This window comes from Rhyacophila brunnea, unplaced genomic scaffold (assembly GCF_057557595.1).
Source record: "Rhyacophila brunnea isolate RB1 unplaced genomic scaffold, BYU_Rbru_1.0 scaffold_12, whole genome shotgun sequence".
Classification (NCBI taxonomy): domain Eukaryota; kingdom Metazoa; phylum Arthropoda; class Insecta; order Trichoptera; family Rhyacophilidae; genus Rhyacophila; species Rhyacophila brunnea.
The window spans coordinates 37,387,630-37,403,431 of record NW_028232774.1 but is presented as its reverse complement, the minus strand read 5'-3'; the positions used below and the strand labels follow the sequence as shown (position 1 = coordinate 37,403,431).

General features: G+C 32.6%; 1 protein-coding gene across 1 annotated transcript in view; it reads left to right on the top strand.

The window, feature by feature from the left end:
- LOC147078132 (uncharacterized) overlaps window positions 1–15,802 on the top strand; it is a 61,188-nt gene that overhangs the window by 35,625 nt on the left and 9,761 nt on the right. Inside the window, exons 7-9 of the mRNA XM_085961234.1 lie at window positions 134–5,932; window positions 10,125–13,016; window positions 13,332–13,549. Of these exons, the coding sequence (XP_085817360.1) occupies window positions 134–5,932; window positions 10,125–13,016; window positions 13,332–13,549 (8,909 nt within the window). The remainder of the gene's footprint in view (window positions 1–133; window positions 5,933–10,124; window positions 13,017–13,331; window positions 13,550–15,802) is intronic.

The window sequence follows — 15,802 nt, the reverse complement described above, 5'->3', positions numbered from 1 at the left end:
TGACCTGCATGAAGTACAACAAGAAATTCCAAATTGTGTGGGCATTCTTTCAAATACCGATCTACATGAAGTACAACAGGAAATTCCAAATTCTGTGGACATTCTTTCAAATACCGACCTACATGAAGAACAGCAAGAAATTCCAAATTCTGTGGACATTCTTTCAAATACCGACCTACATGAAGAACAGCAAGAAATTCCAAAATATGTGGGCATTCTTTCAAATACCGACCTACATGAAGTACAACAAGAAATTCCAAAATCTGTGGGCATTCTTTCAAACACCGACCTGCATGAAGTACAGCAAGAAATTCCAAAGTCTGTGGGCATTCTTTCAAATACCGACCTACATGAAGTACAACAAGAAATTCCAAAATCTGTGGGCATTCTTTCAAACACCGACCTGCATGAAGTACAGCAAGAAATTCCAAATTCTGTGGACATTCTTTCAAATACCGACCTACATGAAGAACAGCAAGAAATACCAAAATATGTGGGCATTCTTTCAAATACCAACCTACATGAAGTACAACAAGAAATTCCAAATTCTGTGAACATTCTTTCAAATACCGACCTACATGAAGAACAGCAAGAAATTCCAAAATATGTGGGCATTCTTTCAAATACCGACCTACATGAAGTACAACAAGAAATTCTAAAATCTGTGGGCATTCTTTCAAACACCGACCTGCATGAAGTACAGCAAGAAATTCCAAAATCTGTGGGCATTCTTTCAAATACCGACCTACATGAAGTACAGCAAAAAATTCCAAAATCTGTGGGCATTCTTTCAAATACCGACCTACATGAAGTACAACAAGAAATTCCAAATTCTGTGGACATTCTTTCAAATATCGACCTAGATGAAGAACAGCAAGAAATACCAAATTATGTGGGCATTCTTTCAAATACCGACCTACATGAAGTACAACAAGAAATTCCTAATTCTGTGGGCATTCTTTCAAAAACCGACCTACATAAAGTACAACAAGAAATTCCAAAATCTGTGGGCATTCTTTCAAATACCGACCTACATGAAGTACAGCAAGAAATTCCAAAATCTATGGGCATTCTTTCAAATACCGACCTACATGAAGTACAAGAAGTTCCAAAATCTGTGGGCATTCTTTCAAGTACTTATCTACATGAAGTACAACGAGAAATTCCAAAATCTGTGGGCATTCTTCCAAATACCGACCTACATGAAGTACAACAAGAAATTAAAAAATCTGTGAGCATTCTTCCAAATACCGACCTACATGAAGTACAACAAGAAATTCCAAATTCTGTGGACATTCTTTCAAATACCGACCTACATGAAGAACAGCAAGAAATTCCAAATTCTGTGGACATTCTTTCAAATACCGACCTACATGAAGAACAGCAAGAAATTCCAAAATCTGTGGGCATTCTTTCAAGTACTTATCTACATGAAGTACAACGAGAAATTCCAAAATCTGTGGGCATTCTTCCAAATACCGACCTACATGAAGTACAAGAAGTTCCAAAATCTGTGGGCACTCTTTCAAGTACTTATCTACATGAATTACAACGAGAAATTCCAAAATCTGTGGGCATTCTTCCAAATACCGACCTACATGAAGTACAACAAGAAATTAAAAAATCTGTGGGCATTCTTCCAAATACCGACCTACATGAAGTACAACAAGAAATTCCAAAATATGTGGGCATTCTTTCAAATACCGACCTACATGAAGTACAACAAGAAATTCCAAAATCTGTGGGCATTCTTTCAAACACCGACCTGCATGAAGTACAACAAGAAATTCCAAATTCTGTGGGCATTCTTTCAAATACCGATCTACATGAAGTACAACAGGAAATTCCAAAATCTGTGGGCATTCTTTCAAATACCGATCGACATGAAGTGCAACAGGAAATTCCAAATTCTGTGGACATTCTTTCAAATACCGACCTACATGAAGTACAACAGGAAATTCCAAATTCTGTGGACATTCTTTCAAATACCGACCTACATGAAGTACAACAAGAAATTCCTAATTCTGTGGGCATTCTTTCAAATACCGACCTACATAAAGTACCACAAGAAATTCCAAAATCTGTGGGCATTCTTTCAAATACCGACCTACATGAAGTACAACAAGAAACTCCAAATTCTGTGGGCATTCTTTCAAAAATCGACCTACATAAAGTACAACAAGAAGTTCCAAATTTTGTGGGCAATCTTTCAAATACCGACTGCCAAGACATTATACCGATTATTGAATCGAATACTATTGTAGAACTGAGTGATCATTTAAATATTGAATCACATGAAACGGAACATACAAGTCCAGAACAAGTTGACGATTCAAATAACAACTATCAAGAAGTCATAGATCCAATCAATGAATCAAATATAGTGGAAGTACGAAGTGAAGAATTAAATATTGAACAACATGAAATGAAAAAAATAAGACCAGAACTTGTCAAAAGTTTTTTATATATCGACTGCCAAGAAGTTACGGCGCCTGTTGATGAAATGAACACTGATGAATACAAAGATCCTTTGAATGTTGAACACGGCATAAAACATAAAAATCTAAAACTTGCTGATATTTTGCTGACAATTTCAAATATAAATCGTCGTCGGGTTGATGCACTGATTGATAAAGAGCGGAAATGTGTTGTAATTCTTGAACGACTAAACCTAGAACAAGTTAGTCTAAAAAAAAATCATAATTCAAATGTCCACCGCCAAAAATTTGTATCGCCAATCGTCAAATCAAATTTTGTCGAAAGAAAGAGTCGGCGTTTGAATTCCAAACTTAATAACATATATCAAAAACTTATAAAGAAATCAGGTATTAATGAATTTAAAAAACTTGCAGTTCGAATTGAAAGAATGAATTTGACTCAAGAACAAGAAAAACATAAACAGTCAAATGTTAAGCACAACATAGAAATATATAGTCCAAATAGTGCCATTGCATCATCAATTGATAAATCAAGTAGAAATGAAAAACACGATGAATTTTTGAATATTGAGTCAAATGAAATTAAAAAATTAATGCCAAAATTGGTTGATAATACAAGTGTCATTTTTCAAGCGGTTGCAGTGCCGGTTCATAAAGAAAAAACTATCGGAGATGAGAATAAACTATTGAATTTTGAAAAACATAATACATATGAAGAAAGTCAGAAACGTATTGATGAATTTTTGCCAATATCAAATATTGATGGCCAGGTGGGTATTGCACCAATCAATAAACCAAATGTTGATAACGATGAGGATAAACTTATTAATGTTGAATTACTAAACACCAAACAAGCGAGTGCAAAGTATATTGATAATTTATTGACGGAATCAAATATCTATGATGTTCCACCAATAAATGAAGCAAATGTTGATGAAGAGGAGAATAAAGTCCTGAATTTTGAATCATGTGAAACGGAACAAGACAGACTAAAACATGTTGTCAATTTGTTGACAAAAACAAATATCAATTGCCAAGAGGATGTTATACCAATCGATGAAGTAAATGTTGATGAAGTGGAAAATAAACTTCTGAATGTTAAATCATCTGAGATAGAACAGGAAACTTCAGCATGTGTTGATAAAGTATTGACAGTACCCAACATCAATTGCCAAGAGGATATTTTATCAAACAAAATAAATGTGGATGAAGAATCAAACTTCGATGAAGAGGAGGCTCAATTTCTTAGTGCAGAATTATCAGACACCGAACAAGCAGGTACAAAGCATATTGACAATTTGTTGACACAATCAAATATCTATAGTCAAGAGGATGTTCCACTAGTCAATGAAACAAATATTGATGATGAGAAAAATAACTTTCTGAATGTTGAATCATCTGAGATAGAACAAGAGAGTCCAAGACGTGTCGATAACGTGTCAATAGTCCCAAACATCATTTGCCAAGAGAATATCTTACCAATCAATAAACCAAACGTCGATGACAATGAGGTTAAACTTCTTAATGTAGAATTATCAAATGATGAAAAAGAGAGTCCAAAATACATTGACAATTTGTTGACAGAATCAAATATCTGTAGTCAAGAGGACGTTCCAACAATCGATGAAAGAAATGTTGATGAAGAATCAAATGTCCATTGCCAACTGGCTGTCGCACCAACCAATAAGCCAAAAGTCGATGACGATGAGGTTAAACTTCTTAATGTAGAATTATCAAATGATGAAAAAGAGAGTCCAAAATGCATTGACAATTTGTTGACAGAATCAAATATCTGTAGTCAAGAGGACGTTCCAACAATCGATGAAAGAAATGTTGATGAAGAATTAAATATCCATTGCCAATGGGATGTCGCACCAATCAATAAGCCAAATGTCAATGATGATAAGACTAAACTTCTTAATGTAGAATTATCAGACGACGAAAAAGAGAGTCCAAAATACATTGATAAGTTGTTGACAGAATCAAATATCTGTAGTCAAGAGGACGTTCCACCAGTCAATGAAAGAAATGTTGATGAAGAATCAAATATCCATTGCCAACGGGATGTCGCACCAATTAATAAACCAAATGTCAATGATGATGAGGATAAACTTTGTAATGTAGAATTATCAGACAACGAAAAAGAGAGTCCAAAAGACATTGACAATTTATTGACAGAATCAAATATCTGTAGTCAAGAGGACGTTCCACAAGTCAATGAAAGAAATGTTGAAGATGAAAATAAACATCTGAATGTTGAATCATCGGGGACAGAACAAGATAGTCAAAAATGTGTTGATAATTTGTCGACAGAGTCAAATATTCACTGCCAAGAAGTGGTAGATCAAACAAATATTGATGTAACTAACAATAAACTTCTCAGTGCTGACTTACCGAATAGTGAGCAGGAGAGTCCAAAATTTGTTGACAATCCGTTGACAGAATCAAATATCCATGGCCAAGAAGGTATCCCAAAATTCGAATCATTAGACCCAAAACAAGAAAGTGGTAAACAGAAAAATATAGATGATGACATTTTCAATAATAGTTTTGAAAAATACAATAGTGAAAAAATTGTTCAAAATGATTCGAATTCATACATTGATCAATCTCAATATTTAACAATCCCTGATTCACGAGATATTCAGATGGAAAACGATAAAAAGGAAACTGCCGATTCAGCGATAACTATTTTAAAATATTTTAATCCCGATGAAAATATTGTTATTATGGAACAAATTGATAAATTTATGAATGATGGTGACGTCAACGAAAAGATAAATGGCGCTTTGAATGTAAATCATGCAGGAATCTGTGCAGACCCTAATAAAGTAATCGTACCCCTAATCACCGATGTCGCCGAGTTGATTTTGGATCCATTTAATGAAGCTGAAAATTTAGATGACGAATCAGACGACACAGATAATCGTTTGATCATCGACGAAGATGCAGTCGAACAACTTCAAGAATTGGATCTAGTGGATATTGCCAATGAACTTCCAGGTGAAAATTTAAATGATTCTCGAGAAAATATAGAAAACGATCCCGGAGTACTGATCGAGTATATCGGTATGGATAATAGCTTTATTGAAAAGGTTTATTCAGGAGAAGATTTCCCGTTGATCAACGACGATGATCAATTGGTTGATCTGGAGAAAGATGATCAATTGGTTGATCTGGAGAAGGATGATCTAAATCATGACCAAAATGTGCTCATCAACCAACAAGATATTAAAATACATACAGAGAATAATACAGACGGAATTTTAACACAGCGGGACAATCGCTATGCATTGAATATCGATAAAGGATTTTTCAACGATTTTGGCCCATTGAATAAGAGTCGTGTCCTTAAAGTGTTGGTCGGTATTGAAAATGAAAACGGTGACGTTGTTTATAAAGAAATTAATACCAGGCTAGAAGACAGCGTGAACCAAACCATTTTGAATCCGAATGAAGACAAATCTGGTAATCCAGCAAAGGATTTTATCAAGGTAATGATTTTGAATTTATCATTTATTTAGTTAAATTTGCCCATTCAATACATCATATTATGGCACCGATGTGATGATTATGAAATTTTCTGCCTTTTCATTTTTGGTCTAGTGCAGGGTTGGCGAAGCTTTTTACATACGCTTGCTAACATTTCCCAAATATTATTTTTCGACTTGACGTGCTGAACAGTTTTTCATGGGAAAAAAATGAAAATTTTTTTTAAGAAACCTATTGAAAAGAAAAATTACAATTAAGATCTCGAGACTCTATCTTTCACAATGTTTCTAGCCGAATGCATATCTTTTATTATTTGAATAATTTTTTCCTTGTTCTCAAAATTTGATTTGAGGAGATTGTGGGAGCCTTTTAACCACGCTTCTTTAATATATTCCCCATCACTGAAAGGTTCTTCATCTTTAGCAATTATGTTTGAGGCAACAGCTGTTATATTTGAATGACAGCCGATACATTTTATTAGGTTTATTGATTGAATATTTTTACTAATAAAACCAAAAAAATACGCATTGCTATGTCGTCACTATATTTTAATATTATATTACACATAAGTATACCTATCTAGTTGTATTTTTTTGTGATTTAAAATTATTTAATTAAAATAAATCATTTGCGTGCCATGCAAAATTATCTCGCGTGCCATAGGTTCGCCATCACTGGTCTAGCACTTCATATCGTCACCGTTCAGGCAAAAGTCACCAACCCTAAAAACATAGTTTTGAGATATCGCAATTTGAAAGTTTGAAAATGCAGGAAAAATCAGATTTTAATGTTTTTAAGGTTTTATCTACATTAAATTATTTTCTCATGTCTTCTTAATAATTTCTTTAAGGTACTTTCACTTTTTGATGCTAATTAAAACATATGGGAGGTTTTGAAGGAGGCAAGGTAGCTCAATTATGGTTTGGTGACTTTTGCTTGTTAATAATCTGAACAATGTTAGCCAAAAGAAGTATCAGTAAAACTCACCATCCATAGTATAGTGACTTTTGCTTGTATATTTATAACGAAGGATTTTTTTTTATAGAGTCAATAATGTCTATTCACCTATAATGACTTTTGCTTGTTAAGATTTTATCGAAAGTCATTTAGTGAAAAACAAATAATTCGGATTTAAGCAAAATTTTTCTAACTAATATACCGTGGTGAGTTTTGCATCTTAAAGAACATAATTTTACGCTTCGGGTGACATACTCAACTCAAAACTGCCATTTTCAGGGTTGGTGACTTTTGCCTGAACGGTGACGATATTATATTTTTGCGCGTGTATATACTTTTCAATTAATCATGTTGCATTATAACGTATTTACTGAACCTGACGTATCTATAAAATAAATAAATATTTTGACTGCTTGCGAATTTCATGTTAATTAAAATGTGTATTAATTTTTCTTCTTATTTATTTACACATTACATACCTATATACATATTAATATAGATCATCGTTTGCTAACGTTTTGTAATATATAAGATGAAATAATTTTTTAAAAATTGAAATGAATTTTTTTCAACAAGAAAATACAAAAACCTATCATAGTTTATATGTGTGCGTCTCTGCATTGTGTTTATATGACTTACCAGACGTGTGAATATTTTACTACAATCGTAAATCAATAAATATATATTTTTTGATGAATGGGCATTTGTTTAGAAACATCTGAATTTAGTAATTTGATTTTTATCAAACATTGCCGGTATTTGGCGTAATTTGCGTGATAAAGGTATGTAAAGTGTTGCAACAGTACATGAGTGAAACAAAAAAATTTGCAAGTTCACGAGACGCTTGTTTTTATAACAAACATCTTATGGATAAAATGACATAATATGATTCTTTTGGAAAATACATATTTATGTGAATATGAAGTATTTTTTATGTACTTATATACATTTTGTGTGTTTAATCAATTTTCAGAGATTATTTTATAATCCAACACAAACAAAATATCAAAAGTTCTATTGATAAGCTATTGTTTTTTTTTGATTCACTTCTAAATTAGATCGCCTTAACATAAACCATTTAAAATATTATTACACCGCGACATGTCTGTCTGTCAATGGTGTGTCAGATTCATTAGTCATGCGACGCCTCGCTAAGCAGTGTGATTTTGATTCCGCCACATACATTTTCAACCGCTGGATAGTAATTTGAAACACTAAATTATGACTTAAAAACTATATTCTTGCCCTTGAAAAATAAATCATTTCAATAAATATTTATCCCAGCACGAAAATAGTGTTAAGAAACCACAATTCGGATCTATTTAGTTAATGTAGAGCATGAATTATGTTATCTTGACGATTTTTCATTGGTTTTCACCCAAATTCAAAAAGCGGTGTTCATGTGATGTATTGTAGATGTAAAAATGGCATATAGCTACCAGTTTCCTTTATTAGGTATTTGAATACCTATATAGCCTCCAACCAGCATCTGTTTTTATAGATATTGTTTTATAAATCCTTGATTATCAAACGTGATTCTTTTTATTGCTTTTATTGCTAATATATTAATAAAATATATAATATAAATATATATTAATAAAAATATGATGTACATAATTTATTGTTAATCTTTTTAAGGCATTCAAATATTCAGTGTAGCGATTTTTGCTGATTTCGAGCGATTCAACAATTTGTTGCAAATTGTTATAAATGTTTCTACTATGTTGGTTTATTTAGACTATTATTAATGAATTTTTCTGGATCTAGGATGATTTGGCGCCGGAACAACTGGGCGCCACGCAATTCGAAAATAAATAGCCGTTAGGTACTTATAGATGAAATGAAAATATAATTGATATTAAATTCTACAGGTTTTTAAAAAAAAGGATCGACAAACCTTTTAGCTAATTTAAGTTGTTTTTTATATAATATTTTATCTACCATTGATGTTGCATATCCATTACTTAAGGCAATTTGTTTAATGGTATGTAGTTCATCCTACTAGATCCTGCTAGATCAACAATATACCCTAACGTTAAAAATTCAAATCGTTATTACAAGTCCATTGCTTATCACGGCATTATTTCAGACAAAAATTATCAAGAAAATTAAACATAGCGTTAACGTAGCATTCAAAGCTAATAATAATCTAGGATTAAACTTAAAAAATAGTAAAGATAAAATCAACAAACTGGAGAAAAGCGGAGTTTATAAAATAACATGTGGCACATGTAGTCTATGCTACATTGGTCAATCTGGCAGGTCAATAAAAACTCGTTTCGAAGAACACCTCCGGTCTTTCAAGAACGGTTAAACAGATTCTCAGTTTGCTAAACATTTGATATCAAATTCGCATAGCATCAGTAATAATATGGCGCCGGAATGTTTGCATATATGTAATAAAGGTCCAAAATTGAATTTACTCGAACAGTTGGAAATTAATCGCGAATTATCCAAAAGTAATCACATAATTAATGAAAATTTGGTAATGCATTCGTCGCCACTATTAAATATAATTTAAACACACGAATAATACAATTATGCTAATAATATTTTAATTGATTAATATTGTCAATCTCGAACACTGTAATTTTGATAAATTTTGATATCCATTAAAAAACCCACTTAGGGTTTTCAAAGTATTAATAATATTACAATTAATAATAAGTGTACAAATTCATAATATTGCTGGAACGAGTAAGAGAATGTATTCTGTCTCTATCTATACACGTGTAGTATTTAAGCAAGGGCAAGCGGCCTATCTGAATAGTCTTGATAATGGTGTTACAACCGAAATAGCTATCGACAAACCTTTTTTTTTAAAAACCTGTAGAATTTAATATTAATTATATTTTCATTTCTTGTAAAATGGAATTCTACCAAGTAAATGCTAACTCAATTAATAGTACTTATAGATATTTAAATTATTATATTATGATTTAATACTAGGTGAGAATTTAAATATGAACACGTAAATAATGATTTAATCATCTCAGGCATAATAATTCTCAATCTGCAATAAAAAACATTATGTTAAGGTCAAAATGAATTAAAACTACTAAGTAGTAGATAGAAACTGATCATAAATCCTCATCTATGTATTGTATAAAATCATAACCAATGTCTATTTATTTCATTCGACAGTGCGGCGTCCAGTTGTTGCATTCCCATTTTGTTGATCGTTTTATTGCTGCGGTATGATGAAATGTGCGCGAAACGTTTATTTTTATGTTCCAGCTCGACAATGACAACCGTGAGACTCGCGAGTTGCCACCGTCTGCGATCGATCAACCAGTCGTATCAGCGAGTGTTGATCAGTCAAAACCCGTCATCGATCAAAAAGTAAATTCTTTGCCACAGTTTTCCGGGTGGAAGAAGTACACAAAATACTTTTCTGAATGTAAATCAAATGGTAATAGCGCCTCAAAAGAATTGTTGACAAAGTTGAAAAAGAAGAGTGGCGATGTCGGTGTGGCGCTGGAAGGGCTGAAGAAGGCTAGTCCGTCAGTTCAAAATGTCTTTAATGAAATGCACGCACTGAAAAAGTTGGGTAGCGCGAGTGACAACTACGCAACTGGTGATCATCCCGAAAGGAAAAACAGAGAACTTAATACTGCCATTCAAATCTTTAAGAAAAGAGTGACAAAGAAAAATGATAAAGAAAAGAAAACAGAAAATAATATTGACGAGATATTAAATGTTGATGAAATATCAAATGATACTGACACATCTCTCAGAAACAATTTTAATGCACTGTCTAATAACTTTCAATTAAATACTATTAAAAAGAAGAAACCCATTTTGTGTCGTAATGTGAATCGTTATAATCCGGAAAATATACCAACCATTGGGCGTCCGAGAAAAAAGGAATCAATTTTAATTTCATGTATTTCTAGCTTCGATAAGTCACCTGAATCTCGAGCCACCATTGAGAATCTTATAAAAAAAATAACCACGCCATCAAAAATAACCGATAATTTAATACCTTCAAACGAAAATGGCGATGTCGCTACCTGTTCACTGGAGAATATTACCGATTCGTCACTTCCTATGACTAAAAATTCAGACACTAGCGATGCGAATAGAAAAATTAATAAAAACTTGTACCCTACAAAAATTAGTGATATATTGTTTGAAACTAATAAAAAACTAAAATTATCTTCAAAATATGTTAATCAAAATTCTACTACTAAACTAGACACCGAATACACCGGTAATAAGTTGGCTAACAATACAACTATATTAGATGCTGACTCAACTGTTATCAGAAATAATACTTACAATGAAATACGCCATAGTGTGTTATCAGACAAGAATATATCAAATGGAAATGAAAGCTCCAAAGTTATCAAGCCTGGTAGAAGGTTATTTAAAGTTATACGACGCAAAGATGAAAATATCAGCAAAGCACCGATGGAAAATAATGACATCACAAGTTTGGATGTCATTACTGAAGATTCTACGTTGCTAAATAAAAAGACCGAAATTGATTTAACTCCAGCGGTAAAAAAAAAGAATCAAATCTTGGAAAAAATAGTGCACACAAATGATTTTAACGAAACAACAATCATTCATTGTGAAAAAAATTTGGAATGTCCTTTGCCTAAATTTGTGATATCAAAAGTAAACAGTGACAAAGCTGAACAAAGCTCACTGATAAGCGATGGAGGCGATGTCAAAAAAAGAGTTAAAAAACCTAAAAGAAGAAAAAGTTGTAATATACCGCTAGAGGAAACTGCCGATAACAAAATACATATGTATAACACAAGAACAACAAAAGGTAGCCAGAAGAACAATAATACTTCAGGAACAAATAATGAATCTACTCTAGAAAATCACCTTCTAGACAAGATTGTCAAAAATAATCAGAATGTCATGAAAACCTTAGAAATGTATAGTATCTCTGATGAAGCTAGAAGTAATTTAATGGGTGTTAATAAAGATGGAAATATTATAATTAATGAAAAAGCTTTCGGTGAACTGCGGAAAATCATTGATGAAATAGAATTACCACCAGACATATTGAAAACCAATGACATATCCAAAATAATCGGAGAAAGAGCTGTAAAAGATAATGAAGCCACCGCCGATTTGACAATCGATAAATATGAATCGCAAAAAATCAAAGATTACATGCTCAACGCGATCAACAAGAGAAGGGTTTCAATGAATGTGATCGAAGATCTTGTTTCTATTCTTAAAAAAAGTCATAAAGATTCGAGGGTCATTGTAGATTCTTTGAATACTAATGATATTAACGGAAAGACAAATTTAGAAACGATGAAATATAGTCAAGAACTGTTGAATAATAATTGTACACCGAATACCAAACTAGGGGATGCCAATTTACCAACGAAACGACGCATCATAAAGATTCATGCTAGAAAAAGACAACTAAGTTATCCACCACTGAATATCAATGAAGAGGTTGTTAAATTGAAGAAGTTTGATTTAGATTCTGCAGTGAATATTAAAACAACAGAGAGCGGATTATTATCAGAACAGAGTAAAAATAATGAAGACAAAATTTTATCAAATAATAATGTGTCGAAAGAAGTAGAAGACGATGAACCGATTGTACATATTAAAAATGCAATAATACAAACAGGTATCGTAAAAAATACAACAGAAGTACAAAGTGATATTTTGAAAGAAAAGATCAATAATTCTGGGCCAAATAAGATTGTAAAAAATAGAATCAAAGTTTTTATTCGTAGAAAAAATCCAATAGCAGATGAAACAGCAGGTACAACCATTGTAGCAGTAAAACAACAAAACGCCTTAGAAAATACGGCACCATCTTTAGTCCAGAAAGAGCAAGTCAAAGTTAAAAGTGTCGCTGAAAAACGTAGAAAGAGTACAAATAGTATGGATAGTGAAGAGCCGTTTTCTCTATTAAAAAAGAAGATCAAAACAGCCGGAACTTTGACTGATGACATAATATCGTACTCAAGTTATGACGCTGGGAAAAAATCAGAAACTGAGGCGTCCGTCGGTGAAAACCAAGAGTCGTCTCAGTTGAAGCAAAAACAATTTGAGGATATTAAACTGCTCGACGAGTTGAAGGATTCTGATGACTTTATACTTCTCGTTGTCGGTGACAATAATAAAGCTATTGATATTCCAGAGGTAAGTTTATCAAAAAAATTTCATGGATCCATAAATATGTCGAAAATTCTTTGACGGTATTTTAAATTCGAATTTGTTGTATTTTTGCGACCAGGGTTTTGCATTTTGACATATTCAGGGAATATTTTTAAGTGCAAAGTAATACAGATACAGTTCCGGTCTTTAAAGGTTTGTTTTTTTTTGAAAAAGTTTGTGAACCCTTTGCTTTCAAATTCAATGTGGACATTCATATATACGAACTGTGGTTTCTGTGACAGCCAAATCGGGAGTTTTTGTTGATTACATAAGATTTAATAATAATCATTTGTTATTTAGTTGCCGGTGTCTGATAATATGGTCATTAAGGCCACGGATAATACCAAAACGAAGAAAAAGAAGAAAATGAGAAAAGGTAAAAGGACAATGATGAAGCCGACTCGGAAAGTCACCGGCAAACAGGGACCCAAAAATAATCCTGTCAAGAAGAAATTTAGAGTCCGAAAAAATTTTGGAGTCAAAGAATTTCCTTGCCCCAAATGTGGCAAAGTCTTCAAGTATGTATTCAATGAGATTTTTTTTTTCAATTATAACTGTTTTACATTCATGTAAACTGTATACTTCGATGGTAGTGCTAGATATCGATCACACTTCGAATGCAATTTGGTAAGCTGTACAAAATTATAACTCTTGCATGTTGAAATAAATAGTAATAATTTGAACAAAATATGCAATCGAAAATTTTCATTTATTGCAAACAGGTTACCGCATTGCATCGATGATAATCAATAATAGTAGTCGGGGTTTATATCTCTACGTCTGCAGAAAAGGCCGGGTGTCAAATTTTTGAAACTGTTTAGGAGTGAGCAGAATGTAAAATAATATATTATGGCTATGGTCTAAAAAGATCGCGGCTAGGCGATGCACGGATTGTGCAAATGACGCGTGCCGAACGAAATATAATTTGTCATATAAGTCCAACATGCGTCCATTTAATGTTCTGTTTATTGTTCTATTAGTAACAATAATAATATATTCATTGACATGTTTTCTTTTTCAAGTAAATGGGTAACGTTTTTTAGTCATCTTTACACTATTTAAGAATTAATACCCCCCGTCGCCATCACGAAACAAATTTACATATTCACAGCTCGACCTTCGCTCTCAGATTGCCAGCGAGTCCAAAATTTCGTCGCACCTATAGTTGAAAACTACAGTACAGTGTTACAGTACTAGTACAGTGAGAGTTTATGAAAACTTTGAAATTATAACTTTAAAACGAGTGGTTCCGTATTCAGTAGAGTGAGAGTTTATGAAAACTTTGAAATTATAACTTTAAGACTAGTGGATCCGTATTCAGTACAGTGAAAGTTTATGAAAACTTTGAAATTATAACTTTAAGACAGAAAATGCCCTCAGTTTCATGTTAATTTAAAAAAATGTCAACACCAAGTACAATAAAACTTCAATATAGCGGACTAATGCGGTTGAGGGGGCGTCTGTTATATAAAAACACAAACAAAATCCTATTTATTCGTCTTCGGATGACATATCCAGACACACCCGTTGTGGAGTGACGTTAATGTTCGATGTCGACACACAGTGACGTCCCTAGATAAAATGCCGCCCCTAGGCAGCGTCAAAATGCCACCCCATTATACAGTATTTTTTATTATCCTTTCATCACTCAATATCTAAGAAATACATTACTAACAAAATATATACTGCAAAATTTTATTTAAATGTCATCTCTACTTCAATAGACAACATTGCGAATCCACAGTTTCAGATATATTTAAAAATACACCTGACAACTTTCAAAACTCGTGAATGACTGGCAAAAATATTTAGATAAATTAATTAGATACCTACCTAAGTATGTACCTACCTATAATTCAAATATAATTCGCAAATCTGCACGTGTCATTGCTGGTCATCAAGGAGTGATGTCCAAAGACAACGGAAGTAAACTAGACATCGCGAAACCAACGAAAAAATACAGCATTGTTAAACCTTTTATGCTAATTAATTCATTTTGTTTCCAACCAGTGAACTGAATTTTTTAATGGAAAGATATTTCCGTTATTACTAAGTTTAGGTACTTATTCCTATATGAGGCGCCGAGTGCCAAAGGAGCTCAAGCGCCAACTTTACGATTTTTGACATTTGAATGTAGGTTTTTTCTATAAATCGATATGTATCATGCCACAAAGTCTTATCGCTCAAATAATTATAGATATTTTACAAAAGAGATTTATTTTCTGTGGCATAATTGTTTTGGTCGTTATGTCGGCACGCCACAGAAGCTTATCCGCCATTATACTATGGAGAGCGCGAGACCAAAACAGCTGTCAGATTTGTCTTATTGAATATACGTTCTCAACAGTGAAAAAGGCTAAAAATGAGGTCAAGAAGGATTAGAAAAATAGTTTCGATCTATGTTAAACCTGTAAACGAGGAAAATCGCGGTAAGTTTAACAAGTTTTATCCGTTTTACTTTCACATACGTTGTTGTTTAAAATATTTTAGATGACTTTTGAAATATGGTTATTAACGTCATTTTAGTAATTTTGTCCACTAAACTTTTACTTCCATGAAGGAAAATAACTTCTATTTCTAATTTCATCTTGTTTTATATCCAATTACGATTGAGTTACACTAAAAAAAGTATTTAAAAAATCACCCGAATCCTTGAGAAAAAAATGATGGTGTTAAATTTGAATAATGATTTTCTTATTTTGGCCAGTTTGGAGTAACGATTTGATTTAGTATTATTAATAATATTGGGTATATAGACGGTTATTACAAAA